Source organism: Hyalella azteca, unplaced genomic scaffold (genome assembly GCF_000764305.2).
Source record: "Hyalella azteca isolate HAZT.00-mixed unplaced genomic scaffold, Hazt_2.0.2 contig10909, whole genome shotgun sequence".
NCBI lineage: Eukaryota > Metazoa > Arthropoda > Malacostraca > Amphipoda > Hyalellidae > Hyalella > Hyalella azteca.
Window position 1 is genome coordinate 12,799 of NW_025940928.1, and position 15,850 is coordinate 28,648.

Here is a 15,850-nt window from a genome sequence, read left to right on the forward strand (position 1 = left end):
CTATGCAGAATCTTATTAATAGTTACTAATTTATCTTGAATGAATGAGAAATTAAAAAAATTATTCTTACGAGCAGGATTGCAGGATTTCATGCGGGAACTGACAGAATTCTGTCCGTGTAATGGCATGAATGACGTGACCGTGGAATGATTTGTGTGGAATTGTATGACTGTGTTGAATAACATGTGCGGAATGGCATGAATACGATGAATGATATCTGCGTAATGACATGAATATGTGGACTATTTGAATGAACTTTGGGCGCCTGCCTCAACCATTCCTAATCCCCACAAGCAAAGTTATTACATCTGAACAAGTTGCAGCAGCTGGCATCCACGCCTTTACTCCATCAATCGTCGTAGCCAAGCACCGATGCGCTTGTGATTTACGTAGCAAACCATCGAGTAACGGAACTCTGATGGCGGCTGCTGTGTGGTAACATCGGCTCTCTGGGCTGCGCTGCGCCGACCGAAGCTCGAGTGAACTCAGTTTGCCGTCAACGTCGTGAGATAACGCCAGCGTTCGCTGCCAGCTTGTCTGTTATCGTCTGTTTTTACTTAAAAATCGCTGGACCATTGAAAAATTTGAAGTTACAGTCACTTACTTAATTTTCAGCCCCCAATTTTTTTAAAGTTACTTTGAAGACTCGTATAATACCAACAGAAAATGAAATACATTAATAGAAAATGAAGTACAGAATTATTTGAACGTTTACAGTTACAATTATGCGACTTAATAAGAGATGAATGACAAACATTCTGAGGGTTAAAAATTTGGGAAATGTTAAGAAAACATACGAACAATTAGTCCCTTTAGAGAACCTGTATGCATAGCTTGTTTACTTGCACGATTCCTTTCCTATTCGAACTCGAGGATGAAATTCGAGAGTATCAACGATCATCAATCTTGCTCAATTTTCAAGCTCTACGGACAAAACAAAATTTCGCTGAGATTTATTGTGTGCGCATTTGGTTTCATTAATTGCTTCCTCATTTTAACTGTCATAAGAAAGTTAACCAATAGCAACAACCGAATTTCAGAAAATGTTAACTTGAAAACAAAATTGACTTTTGGTTTACCACCAACAAATCTTCAGACTAACAAGACGCATTTTGATAGAGCGAAGAGTTTTCTCGATACAAGTTATTCATCGTTACCCTTGAATCATCTTGAAAATTATCATTTAACATCTGGAAATGAGAAAATTTTGAAACGTGCACCACAGAGCTTTCATTTTCTCATAAAAGAAGGGAATTTTTGCAAGAAACTCGCCAGTAGCGATGGCATACGGAACGTCAGCATACATCCCAACCCACAACTCAATTTCTGGTCCAAAAAATCAGGTGAGGTGATTAATATATTAATGCAGTTCTTGAATAATCAACTTAGAATAGAAAAATTGCTCTCGATCTTTATTAAATCATACAATAGTATAAACTAGCATAGAATAAAGAAATATTTATGAATAGACTATAAAAATAGCACAACTCCCTGGTCAAACCTTTCAACATTGGACTCGCTGGAATATGAAAATTTTTACTAATTATTTTCCACTAACTGTTACTTGAACCTGTTGAGTTTGTGAGGGATGAGCAGCCTTTTAGGCATCATTAAAATAACACGAAATTAGGATCTATACTGAATATCTCAAATGAAAATAACGAAATTTTCAGGCTAAACCACCTTGGGTACTTCCATACAATTTGTTATAGTTTAATATCCTGAATGTTTACGGTAATGATGCGGACACCATTATTACGGTCATCATTAACTAGGACATTAATTATTCTTCATTGTGTGAGTGACATATACGCAATGCTCTTGAATGATTTAACTCATCAAGAATCAATTCCACCAGAGTGAATTCGTAGAAATTCGATGCTTCAAGCTTCATATGAAAAATACAGCTATTATCCTCCTGCAAACCTGATGTTCTGAGTAAAGCTTTATATCGGACATCTTGAAAGTTTCAATGCACTAAAACATAAAAAATAAAAGCATCAAGCGAATAACAAAACATTCAGTAGAACATTCATTGCCCCAAATAATAATTGAGTTATTTTGGGGCAATTAGTAACACAAAATAATTTTTGCGTTACAAATTATCCCAGTTTTAAATCAGACGACAGACCGGGACTGAGGGGACTTGTGGCCGTGGCGGTCGTGAGTTCCGCGGTGAGGAACTTTCGGGAGCGCCAGAACGTCCGCGCCACTTGGGCCGACCCCAGAGTTGTGCGGCTAACTGGGGTAAGAATCGTTCATTTGTGTACAGACAAATGAAGAAAATATTACCAGCGAATCAGTGTTAACTCAGAGCGAGGAGGTGAAACAGGCGAGTGTATAGAAGATCTCAGGTCTGCTTGGCGAATTACTAGGAGAAACTAATGATGATTTTGGTTCAAAGTCATTTTTTCAAAGGTTCAAAAGTCGATCATGATATTTCGAATATCTTCCATTGATTTCAACTAGTTAATTTTTTTCGATGGCTTCCTTTTAAAAGTTTAATAGCTTAAGTCGCAAGAAATTTTGTAAGGGTCAAATTACCACGAAATGTCAGCACAGAATAAGAATAAAATATTCAATATAATATAGAATGTCAACGTTTCGACGTGTGGTTGACAGATCGCTTCGGTGTTCGTTGTGGGGGGAACCACATCCGCGCGGGCGCAGCGAGCGCTGGTGAGGGAGAGCCTCGCCTTCAGGGACATCGTGCAGGCAGATTTCCTGGACACCTACAACAACCTCAGCCTCAAGTCCCTGGCAGGTGAGGCGGCAATCTCAGCCTCAAGTCCCTGGCAGGTGAGGCGGCAACCTCAGCCTCAAGTCCCTGGGAGATGAGGCAACGCCTCAGTCTCCACCCACTGGTGGTGTACACATTTATAGCCGACCAGAAATAATGAATTCACTTGATCACAAACTAGAGTGATTTTCGCCTACAATAAATGTGCTTTTAGTCTTTTGTAACCCCGGCATTACAATCATTACAATCAGTCCGCATTTCCATTGAAGCCAGCGTAGTCAGTTCCCATTCTCAGCAACAGTTTAACTGTGGAGCATCAGCTAAAAGTTTGTTTAAAAAACATTTTAGCACAAACAAAATAAGGCATAAAGTTTAATCACACTTTGCACCAAGAAATAAATAGTGACTGATAAAGTACTGGTCACTGTCAAAAACCAGTTTATTTATCATTGTGAAGCCCATTACTATAGTGCTCGCTTGTGATTAAATGAATGCGTAAAATTTGCACCTGCGTCCAGGTATTTGGTGGGGGGCGCAGCACTGCGCACAGGCGCCTTGGATCCTCAAGACGGACGACGATGTGAGCGTCAATGTCTTCGCCCTCAGTGAATACCTCCTCCATTACGCAGGTCTTTACACGCATCCAATTTATTTTTGACATTTTTTTGATGTTTCATATTTATTAATGTAATTTTTTATATAACGGTAGTAATTTATTGTATTTTCTATGGTTCAGTTAGAACATACTGGGTAAATGCAGTGTTACGGCAAAAGTTGAATTAGTCCGATCCAGGAGAGGCGTTGACTATTGAAACTCTCGACTTCTAAATGAAGGTGCAAAAAAAATGAGAGAATTATGATGCGAAGCCTGAAAATTATCTCACGCCAAATGTAAAATCAAATGCCATATTACGACGGATGAGCGAAACCGCGTGGCGTTGCTCAGTTGCATGTGTTACGTCGACTTCCAAACTTCCGTCGAATTCAAAATTCACGGCGACTTTTAAATTAAAAGTGACTTCTGAGTCACTAGTTTTAAAGTTTCTAAACAAATTTCTCATCCTCTCGATTGAACGTACACGTGAACTCAACAGGAAAAAAACCTTTCGGAAATTATATGTCCAACAGTTTCTTTAATTATTCTTCATTGTGTGAGTGACATGCACGCTATGCACTCAAAATGCACTTACCCCTTAATGGGTAAATACTTACTTCTGCTTTACCCAGGATCCACCGAGCCTGAAGCTGCATTGCATATGCCAACGTTCACGGACAACCCGGACCTACGCGAGGTAAAATAAGGACACAGAAAATGAGGAAAATATCTGTTCAGTTTCATGGACAGCCATCGCCAAATTTCATTGACCATTAGTCTAGTATAGATAAATTTTTCAAATATATTTCAACATTATTCTCATTCATAAATAAATTCTTCCATACCATGCGCATTTTAGCACATCTCTGCGCGATGTGATGAAAAAATATCGAATTCATTGATCATTTTTGGTATAATAGTCACTCTTACAGTCAATATATGAACGTGGCTACGTATGAATCAAAAGTTTCATAGAAAATTTATGTAGGACTATAGTCAGTGCCAGTTTATCCGCATTCAATAACGATTATAAGTAAATTATATTGAACCAAATACGGCTAAATAAAGATAATTCATCGGACAGAGCACGAAGCGATGTACAGGAGCCCACTGCGTGGTGCTCTGCGACAAGATCTCGCTGCGCGCCAGGGCGGTTGACAACAACTCTTATCAGTTCGGCGTCTCTGCGGCCGAGTGGCGCCTGCCTACGTACCCGCCTTACTGTCATGGAGTTGGGTGAGGACGGGGGCCTTATCAACACAACTTGATGTTGGTATCTTGACACAAGATTGGAGAGTTAATAAGACTGTTCAGCGGTCAGTATCACGGGTAGTTCACGCCAATGATCCATGAGATTTGAGTTTGATAATTTAATATCTAGTGACGCGACACATGAGATCAGGAATGTTCCAGCGTGCTGAAGTTCCCTCGAAATGATAAAATAACGAGAAAATATAAAAAGAGCACGAAAAAATAGAATAGTATAGAATAAATGTAACAAAAAAATATATTCATTTATTGAGTTTCACTCACACACGAAGAATGGCTTAATACGGTGACGCTGAGATATTTTAAGAAGACGGGCACAATTCAGTTTTTTCAGTCTAATCCTGGAATCTGAAAAATTGAGATTGAATAAGAATATTTTCATATCGCAACCAAAACCTGCCTAAAACTGGCAGAAAAAAATGCATGTTGAGAATCGCAAGGGCATATTAATTTTCCCACTTTACACTCAGAAAACGAATCGGTCAAGTGCCCAAATAGAGACGCAAATCTACTCACTGCTCGCGCAAAGAGAGAACGTAGACTGATACGCCCTTTTACCGGGTGAAGTTGGGTCTGAATGACCCAAACAAGGGAAAAAAGTGCTTCATTATTCTTAGGAAATACCTCTCATTTCTCTGAGTGAATGAATAATCGAAAAAAATTGTGGCAAAGCTCTAGAATAATTAGGCATGCTGTTGTGAATAAACTTTCTCTTGTTTTAAATTGATACAATTTAGAATGAAGTGACAAAAAAATTCAATTTCAAATGTGATTGACGTGCTGTAAAACCTACAAATTATTTTTTAATCATAGGAGGATGAATCAAACTCGATTACGAATCAAAGACATAAAACCTACCTAACTGCAACAGGCCAATACGATATGGCTCAAGTTCAGAATCTGACTTCATATTTTTGTGGCATCACTCGTGAATGTGATACAGGTACTTCATTTTTATAACATCACTAGTAAATGTGATGCTTTTTTTTAGGGCATCACTCATAAATGTGATACTTCCTTTTCGGAGTATCACTTGTAAATATGGTGCTTCATCTTCGAAGCATACCTCGTAAATGTGATGCGTCGGTTTTTGATCATCACTAGCAAATTGTAACTCCAAATCATTCCTCGCAAATCGTGATCAAAAAAAAAGTAGCAAACTAATAGGATAACTTTGAGGGAAACTAACTAATAGGATAAGTTAACCTTTTCCCTCAAATACAGACTTTAAAGTAGCGATAATATACACGTCAGGTACTTGGTGCCCACAACTGCAGTGCCAGCCCTGATGGAGGCCGCGGCCACGAGCACCTACATCAGAGTTGAAGATGTCTTCGTCACTGGCATACTTGCTCGGTGAGTTCATGTCGTACACGGCCAAAATTGTCTTTTTTTACTCCCTATAAAGGGTTAATTATTTATTTCTCAAACTAGTTGCAGGCGCGAGTCTCAACAAAGTAAAATATTGTTAATTTTTGACGTCGGTTGAGCCTCAGTGAAATTTATTATTGCACTCGCTTATGTTCATAAAAAACATTTTCAATCTCGGATCAGCTGCAAATGTGCAAAGAGAGTCAGAAATAGTCGTGATCATCAAGACAAGAATATTACTTCTATAAATTGATACATTTTTCAATAACGTGTCATACCACTTCCATACTGCAGCATAATTCTTTTATACCTATCTCGTCACACCACTTCCACACAGCGTCATAATTAATCTGTAACGTGTCATACCACTTCCAAATAGTGCAGCACAATTCAAACATAACGTGTCACACCACGTTCATACAGTAGCATAATATTCTTCTATAACATGTCACACAACTCCGTATTTCACCACAATACTTATTAGCCTGTAGCCTCACAAGATCAAGCGTTTACTCAGGGCGGCGGGGCTGCGTATTGCGCACATGCACCCCCCGGTGCCGTGGCAGTACGCGCTACACGCGCACGACCGGGCACTGCTCTTCATCGCCGGCATCAGGTGAGCTCTGACGCACGTGTAAGATACAAAGTAGGGACTTTGTTGCAATGTTACTCAAGCAATACATTCAATAACTACCGATAAGCTCACAGAAAGGACGGTTTATAAGCTCTTCTTTTTTTGTTGTTGTTTCAAAAATCCCGCCACACTCGTCTCTCGGTCGGTTTTTGTTCCCAACCAATAGCAGGACGTTGCTTCAGTGGATGTTTCATTCTCCCCGAAGTAAGGTCCTCTACGAAGGTAATTTGCTGGTCGTCATAGTTTCTTAGGTAACCATGCGAGACGAGGTTACTAATTAACGAGCCAGAAGATGTTTAATTAAAGTATTTATAAACAGGACTAACACAAAATATACAGGATATATACACTTCAATGTGATTTAATCTATATAGAGAGAACTAGCTATTGAACCTTACTACCAAAGTTTATTTCGAGCACCTAAAGAACAACATAAACATGCCATCATTCACAACAAAATATAGCCGTATTCTCACAAATCCTCAACAGAACTAACAATATACGTTTTATCGACCGTTGTTCAGGCTGACACTGGAGCTGGACCGCGACCTGGAGGGGGGCCGGCTGACGGGCTCGCAGGTGTGGAGGATGTTACTCGAGCGTCACAACGTAACGCTGGACCAGAGCTGATCCTCTGGCCCACTAGAAATTTTGAATAGATTAAACTGACCGTTTATTGGATTAAACCGATTAAATTTGAATTTAAAGTTTAATGGATACAACTGATTAAACTGACCGCATACCCTTTTATCAAAAACTTTACGGATATACCCGCAGCCATCGATGCTATTTATTTCTCAAGGCACGTTAGTTAGCAGTGACCGTCAGTGGGAAAATTTTTGATCAGAATGAATTATCAGAACTGTTCTGGGTAACAAAAATTTAGCATCTGTAAAAATTAGTTAATAATTCCAAAATCCATCTGCAAGCTACTCATAACAAATGTGGAGTATTTCTTTTCTATCTAATCATCAATTAAGCAGATTTATTACTCGTCCTAGTATTCAAGTATTTACGATTATACAGGCAGGGATGGGAGGCAGGCTAATAACATACGACTCCCCCTTTTAGATTTAAGAATTGTTCTTGTTTGGGCCATGTTGAGCAAAAACCTGTTAAATATGCCACCAGCTTGTATTTTAACAAGAAAAATAACTGCAGTTTTGCCCTATGAAGGTATATGCCTGAACGCCAAAACTATCATATTTGATATCAACCGGAATACAAAAGTTTGGCTGAGGAGAGACAAATTTACGAGTTCCATGTCAGTTCATAATTTGACTCAGGGAGGAAATAAAGAGTCAATCAGGGGGAACATAAAGATTGTATTGAATTCCACGTTTCAATCATTAGGTACATAACAACTTTAATGTAAGTCATATCAACTTGCTCGATCATTTTCAAACTTGCGGGCCACTTGGCTAACTCATCCCAGTGTTAGGTTAAAGTTCAGTAGTATTATTCTTATGAACAATATATTCGAACGATCACCGATTTCATTTTTTATCTTCTATACATTTTTTAATATTAATAAAATTTATGCTTAACAAATTTAATTTTTAATGCCAATAACACTTAATGTCGGGAAAGTTGAACCAATTGCAAACTAAAATTGTTTTCCCATATAACCGTAAAAAGCTAGGTCATCTATAAACTAGCATTTTTCAATGGTAAATGGCAAGTCAAGTTTATAATAATTTAAAAAGAAAAGTGGAGACTACAGTAGATCCGAGTGAAGACCAACGGACTTTCGACTTGGAGTAAAGATCCGAAAATGAATAAAACTTCCCAGACAAATCATGAGAATTCGTTGACAACACAAAATGTCCTACGATGAAAGATAATTAATTAATTATATAATAATTATTAGAACATCTTAATATGAGCACGCTAATACTAGCTTATGTACTCGATAAACAAGTATTTATACAGCATTATGTACATTACCTACCACATTAAGTAGGGTGCGTCCAGCAAATACTAAATAATCGAAGGATCAGGATTCGTTGTCGGCGTAGTAAAGAAAAAATTACCTAAACAACTGCGACGCGTGGTGCAAATGAGAACAAATTTAAGTACGTGACTGAATTACCAAAGGACAATCATCAAAAGCCCCAATTACCACTGAAACAGCCTCCTAAACACGTCCGTCATTTTCAAGGAAATTTCTTAAAAGCTTGCAGTAATTATTGTATTGTAAACAAGGCGAGCTACGTACGAAGTTCAAATTGAGGACGCAGTGAAAGCCTCCCGTGAGGACTTCTACAGAACGAGGGTATTAGCTGTAAAGGTATTTATTTATCGGTAGCTTGGGGCTTCGGAACCACCATCACAATAAATTAGTTCTCGTTTTCGTTTGCTGCGAATCTTCTACAACAATGCAAAAATACAGAATTACAAAACGTATGAAATAGTAAGTCAACCTAACGCATGACTTCACCATGCAATCAATTACAGGAATATCAACGATGTCTCAATCAGAGTCAAATATGCCACGCAAAATGCATAGGTACACATTTCACCCGACAATATTGCTCCATACGACGCGTGTACAATGAAGGTGAAACTTCAAGCTTAAGCAGAGGTTGCTTGCCCGCAATACAACATACACGGGAGGAAACGCTGCCTTTAATAATATTCGAGTCTCGGAGGTCCTGGACAGTCGTAGTGTATCACCGGGTATAAGTCACATACTACCGAATAATATTGCGGCTAATATGAAATATTCGCTGCCCTTAATTCTGCTGAAGGCGCTAATAATTAGGGAATTAGATGAGTATTCTGATTGAATTCATTAGTGGTCAGCTAGAACCAGGCCGGTGGAGAGTAATAACAGTCGCAAATCGTTGTCATATTATCTTGAGTTCTACACAACATTTCTGTGAAATAAATAAAAATTAATTACAATTGTTCATACTCTAAAATTGTCGACGTACACCCACCAGAGAATCCCGCTCCGGTCGCGTACTAGTTTGGGACCACAGCCATAGGAAGAACACTAAGACAATTAATGCTGATCAGAAAATGTCGAAAAGCAGTTATGTACAAAACGACCGTTTATTATTATGAAGCTAAGTGCATAAGCAGAAAAAAATCTGACATAGCTTTTCAAATATTAGATTTAATAAGATCATAAATTAATATAAAAATATGTAGTTTTGAGTCCCTTCCCTTCTTCGAGGGAAGGCTTGAACACTTCAAGGTTGGAAAAAATACACTAAATTAAAATAAGTTTCATAAAATAACTTTCAAGTTTCGTCAGTAGCAGATTCGGCCTGAGATCATCTGCCTCTACCTCTGCCACGGATGTACGCGCCCCTGACCTTGCCCCCCGCCTTAGGAGGGGGCGACTTGGGCCTGAGGGCCTCGATGCGGTCTGTGCAGCCCGTCGTCAAGCTCCCGCCAGCGTCGGGGTTGAAGAAGGACGAGTAAAGGCCAGGGTCGAAATTACTGCTGCTCAAGTCGGGGCCTACGGTGAGCCAGCCTGGCCGGATGCTTGGGTCGCGGCCGAACAGGTGCAGTCTGCGCGGAAAAAAAATACTTTGTATTCGGTATTTGGTAGGTGAACGAAACGCCTCCGCCAGAGCAGCATTTAGGGTGGAAGGAAAATAAGCAGAGAGAATCCGCGTAGACCCGAACAATTGATCTTATTAGTTATTTTTAAGTGGAATAACATTGAATAGAACCTTTAGAAACCAATCCGTGAAGCCTTGCCTCCGTATTAATTGTAATCCTGAACTGTCATTACACATTGTCATTTGTTATTATCTGGACTAGTCGATCGTTTGCAGAATAGAATTAACATTTATCTGAATGATAAAACAGAATATGAATAAAGCAAAATATATACACCACATAGCACCGGAATAAATAATCCTGATGGCGGCAACATACCAGAAAGCAAATAACCCAACAAAAATATCTATATGAACACGACTAGACACAAACCTGGCCCATTAAGAAACAACTATTAAGCAACAATCAAATATAAAGCCAAGCCTAAGAAGATGCTTGGATCCTGCAATGTAGCACAGACCTCCTCTTGCCGAGGCAGAAATGTTCGATGATGTGGAATATCTCGACGGGTTTATCAAGCGTGCCAGCGCTGCTCTCCTCCGTGATGATGAGGTCGATGTCAACGTTGGCGTGGATAAAATCGCCGTCCGTGCTGCGCCTCACAGTGCCTTTGATGCCCATCAGGCAGTGCTCCTGCGTGGTAAAACATTTCCAAGTTGATCCGGAAAAATAAATTAGCTCTAGTATAAATAAGTTGATCGGGAAAAAAAAAATTTGAGACTAAAATTGGAGTTGAAGAACCTCGCTGAGCAACGAAAATCTTGACATATTCCGGCAGCTCAATAATAAATTCATTATGAGTTACTGTTCACACAATAAATAAATTATGGTTAAATTAAACATAAATTTATTTTAGTGCCTAGAATAAATGTAAGGAGCACCTTAGTTCTCTGGAAGACAGCTTTATGGTCGAGGTTCTTAGCGTGTCCAGGGCAGGAGGCGTTGGAGCGAATCCAGCAGATGTCCTCGCAGCGCCTGAAGCCCCAGGAGCGCAGGCAGCGCCGGCCTTCATCCAAGCCCTCGGACGACCCCACCCACAGGAAGATGAAGCTGCGAGGCGCCGCCACCTGAGACGCAGGCAGTTAACAATACTTCTCATTCTAACATTTTACTGCTAACGTTCAAATATAAAATCTCAATCATAAAATAAACTACAATTTGTATTTACAGATTATAAACTACACGAAAGCTGCCATTGAATGCAGAAATTATCAGGGAATTCGCGTCACAACTTTTGTTCAAGAAGAGTGAAGGGATTTCATGTTACCAGGATCTCAAGAATCCGTTAAAGTCTGGAAAATAGTTTAGAACTTAGATTGAATTTAGCGAAAACTCGTTGGGGTCAGGTGTTGTTTTTCTATGAGTTCACTAATAATCATTGTCACTTTATACGTAGTTATGCTAACCTCAATAAAGCATTGAAGTGATGATCTGGACATACCAGGAATGGTAACATCCAAAGTGCAGAGGGGAAATGAGCGCATCACGATACACTGAGTATTATTATACACTAAGTATTTATTATCATTCTAAGCAGTATTTACGTGTAACACATCTGATCGCGGGGCTCTGCAGTATATTACCGATAAAACAGTACGCGCCGGAGGAGCTCTACCGAGACAGTAGTTTAACTGGCTGTGCCGGAGCTTGACGGAGCTAGACAGCCTTCCTCCATTGAGTTACGTCTTATAACTTAGCCTTCTCAGGATACACATATTAGGGCGTTACCGTGATACCACAACAAGAGAGAGACCAATGTCTCGAAAGTGTCGATAATATCTCGCCTGACGCTCTAGTCAAAATTCTAACATGAAATTATTTACAACAAATAAAGCCCTGATTATCCCACCTGTGCAATATCCAGCTCGCGTATTTGATTCCAGTCCCAGAATCCTCCGAGAGCGGAGGCGTGTCCAGGGGCGGTGTGCTGGTACTCCTCCAGGGGCGGCTCTACCAGGATCACGTCGAACACGCACTGTAGGGACGTCAGCGGGAAGTGGTGCAGGTCCGCCTTCAGGTAACTCGGCGGACTCGCGGTAGCTGCTATCAAGTCGTCCTGAGACAAATGTTAACGAACCTTTACAAATTATATTGACTAGCAATTATCTATCTGATGCAATATGATTTACAATTAAATTTATGTTCTTCATGGTTTATTTTATTTTACTATTTTTTCTAGCAATCTTAAAAATCCTTGGTTGAAATTATGCAAATCAAGAATGCCTTAGCCATAAAGCATTAACTGATATTAGGGCTTCTGATTCGAATTTTAGAAGATAAATCTAATGTTCATGGTGGAAGACCGCCTGCTATTTATCAACTGGAAATAATTATGAATATGTAATATCGGAGACCATACAGAACCGATATGAAGATTTATTTGTCAAATCGCAGGGGCAGGATGAAACGGTTCAGAATACCAAGATTGGAACAGTGAGTTGTGGTTTCGATCCCAGCAACCAGCGACAGTTCTTGTCAAAATCGGCAAGGTGGCCGGGCGGTTAAGTACAGCAGAATTGTAGCAGTGATTTTGAAAGTTCGAGACCCGCAACAAGTCGTGAAAATTCTGCGATGTCTAGAATCGGCGACAAGTCTAGTGGCTTAATTACCGTTGACACCTCTACTATTATTACTAAATTAGAGGAGCCAAGATACTAAAGCAACCTTGAGCTTGATGAGCTCCCTCAGTTTGGGGTATTCTTCAAAACGATCAGCAAGACCGACGTCTCTGATGAAGTTCTGTGGCCGGTGGCCGGTGTCCACGAAGTGTTGGCAGTAGTCGTTGTGGGGGTTCGCGGACTGTGTTCCCTGTCAACAAACCGACATACTAATTACAATCACTACAAACCTCGATTGTTATTTTAGTATTGATTCTGAATGATAGAGATAGAAATCAGAAAATATTATAAATGACTACCAATTTATATATTTGAAACACCTCAACATGACAGTATCGCGCAGATGGTGTAACAACAAGAAGTGACTGGAATTAACCAGACTTTTAAAACTGTGAGAAAATTGATGATTGAATCTAATTAACGTCAGAGGAAGATGCTGCAGTGGCTAAGTCAGCAGAACAGAATTTTTAAGGAAGGTGACACGAGTAGTGAACTGACTTTAAGGAAGGTAGTGGAGTCGGTGTAGAGTGCGACAGTGTGTTTGTTGGCGGCGTGGTGGCGGCGGTGAGATCGGCTGCCGCGCTGCTGCAGTTCATCCGAAGAACCTCCTCCCGACGGGACGTTGCCCAGCGCCTCGCCCAGACGGTCCGGGCACCACACGCCTAGCTGGGACCAGAGGCAATACAAAGCTTATAACTCAGTAGGAATATTGTTGCATATGTGGCGGAAAACAGATTAACAACAATTAATGTGTTAGCGAAAATTAAAATTCGAGAAATATTGAAACGTTATTATTCAAACAGTGAGAATAACTGAGTATCGTGAAGATTCAAAAATGGGAAGGCTTTGAAAATTAAGAATAAACTAATGGAACATAAGTCATACAAATGACCATGAATTTAAGCTCTCTTATCATTTGAAAGCTGAGAAATCAAAGTTGCGAAGTATACAATGAACCAAACCAAGGACCAAATTTCGAACATAATAAACCGAAGTTGCAATAAGTATGGCGCCTCCTGATGGACTCACTTGCTGGGCGACGAGTTGCCGCCGGAGCTTGGCTCTCTCTCTGAGTTCTTTCATTTTGCCGACGCCTCCAAGGACACTCGAGTCTCTTGTCGCGCTGGAATCAGATAATTTATGTTCAACAGCATTGGAAGCTTTCACAGAATCGGCAGCCGGGGAATTATCTGCAGGCTTGTTCGTGAGAGCAGCAACTTCTTTCAACGAAGGCGTAGTCATGGCAGAGTTTGAGGCGGTCACCTCGAACGTTGCTGGGGATTGTGACGACACATTTGTTATAGGTTTTGAAGTTACCGTAGCTTCTGCCATGGCACCGCAGTAGAGGCCATCAGTACTGGACGCGTTTGAAGACACCGCCGCCGGCATAGAAGTGACCATTGACGGCGACACAATTGAGCCTTCCAGCTTTATATTAATATCTTCTGAGCTGCTAAACTTGGTGTCGGAAGACAAACTCACACAGTCATTCTGAGTCTCGCTGGCCGAAGATTTACTAGGACAATTATCGTGGGGAGGGAGATAATTGTCCTCAAGGTTTGTAGGATTTCCAGGATTTGATGCTACGGACGCGAGGGTAGCGAGAGGGTCGCTTCTAAGGGCAGGTTCAGGCTGCTCCTCAACGAGAACTGGTGCTGAGGGCATCACGGTGACACTAGAGGGCTTGGATATTTCCGCGGAGGTGCAATCTGAGTCCATTCTCGAATTTCCTAGATTGACTTAACAGAGAACAAGAACCTAAATGGCGAAAAAAATTCAAGCAAGTCCCATTATATTAACCCCGTCAATATTTTCATTCCTCATGATTAATCATCATAATTAAGCAATTGATCATCATGAATTATTATATATGTCCTGAAATTCAAAAAGACGATTCAATAGTTTTCAACATAATTAAACTTTCAATTGGCTAAAATTAAGAGATGTTGAAAACAATAATTCATACTTGATTCCGCCATAATTTTAAAAATTATAGTTCAATACAAGTCGGGAGATATTAACCCAATTACATACTAGTACAGGTAGTTTCAACATTAGTAGTCAGTTATCAAGCTATTTAGCACAGGATGTTAAAAAAAGCATCACCAGCAAGTCAGAAAGTCTCAATTTTAGCAAACTTCTCAAATTATTCCACCAGCGGCGGTAGATTTCAAGAGGCCCGGCCGCTGTAACTAGCAACAAAGGAGCAGCGTTAGCATCTCAAAGAAGTGTAGCATTAGAGAGAACACTTGTACAGCAATACAAACGAAGTCACTCCTCCAAGAAATCGCATGAAAGAGACGTCAGCCAACCGCGCCAAAGAATCAGAGAAAAGTAAGGTTTCAGGCCTACAAAACAACCAAACAACCGAGATCCGTAGTCAGATACTTCAAAATGTACTTACGGAAATCAGGAAAATACCTAACGTGAAGAGGACTTCAGAGGAGCTTAGACACGCGTCAAACAAACAGGGTGTTCGGAAATCACAGTCATATTCCAGTACATGTAGTTCAATCGTGCAAATTAAATAAAACTGATCCTGAAGCTTAAAAAGTGTTGAATTCGAGCGTGGGAAATGGAATACCTATACCTAACGGCACAAATTTTTTAAATCAAGAATAAGAAGCTGCATCTGGATTGACGACGCGAAAATCTAAGAAATGAAAGATTAATCAATGAAGAACAAAACATGTTTGCTGTCTTCACATAATCTATAGAGTGTTAAGGGCGATTGAAACAAAGATAATCGCACATGTGGCCGATTGCGTCTGTTGAGCTTTCATCAATGTTCATGTCACACATGTTGAGCTTTAAATAAATGTTGCACATGTTGAGCTGCAATAAATTTAAGGTGCTAGGGAGTCCCAGGGACAGCACAACGTCCCTTAGATGCCAAGGCGTCACCCTGAGGACCACGAACTGTCACGCTGATTTGTTTCACAAGTTGAAAATGAAGTGGCGTTTTTACCATCCTATTTTCTATCTAAAGAATAAATTGATTTTTCAGAGGAGTCATTAAGCTTTACACGTCAACTAATAATTTTCAT

At 40.1% G+C, this 15,850-nt stretch overlaps 2 protein-coding genes across 2 annotated transcripts; one reads left to right on the plus strand and one right to left on the minus strand.

Moving 5' to 3' along the window:
- Positions 1-206: 206 nt before the first annotated feature.
- Positions 207-8,151, plus strand: LOC108674330 (beta-1,3-galactosyltransferase 5). Its single transcript, XM_047882627.1, has 10 exons — positions 207-221; positions 1,300-1,343; positions 2,112-2,247; positions 2,623-2,764; positions 3,259-3,369; positions 3,968-4,032; positions 4,420-4,571; positions 5,859-5,960; positions 6,493-6,591; positions 7,134-8,151. The coding sequence occupies exons 1-10, from the start codon at positions 207-209 to the stop codon at positions 7,237-7,239; spliced, it is 972 nt and encodes a 323-aa protein (XP_047738583.1). The 3' UTR covers positions 7,240-8,151.
- Positions 7,915-15,827, minus strand: LOC108674332 (N6-adenosine-methyltransferase non-catalytic subunit-like). The gene is made up of 7 exons (XM_018162271.2): positions 13,833-15,827; positions 13,302-13,469; positions 12,850-12,993; positions 12,035-12,241; positions 11,067-11,252; positions 10,646-10,818; positions 7,915-10,131 (listed from the first exon to the last, which is right to left on the minus strand). Exons 1-7 carry the CDS (start codon positions 14,520-14,522, stop codon positions 9,891-9,893), a joined length of 1,809 nt encoding a protein of 602 aa, XP_018017760.1. The 5' UTR covers positions 14,523-15,827; the 3' UTR covers positions 7,915-9,890.
- Between the last annotated feature and the right edge of the window lie 23 nt (positions 15,828-15,850).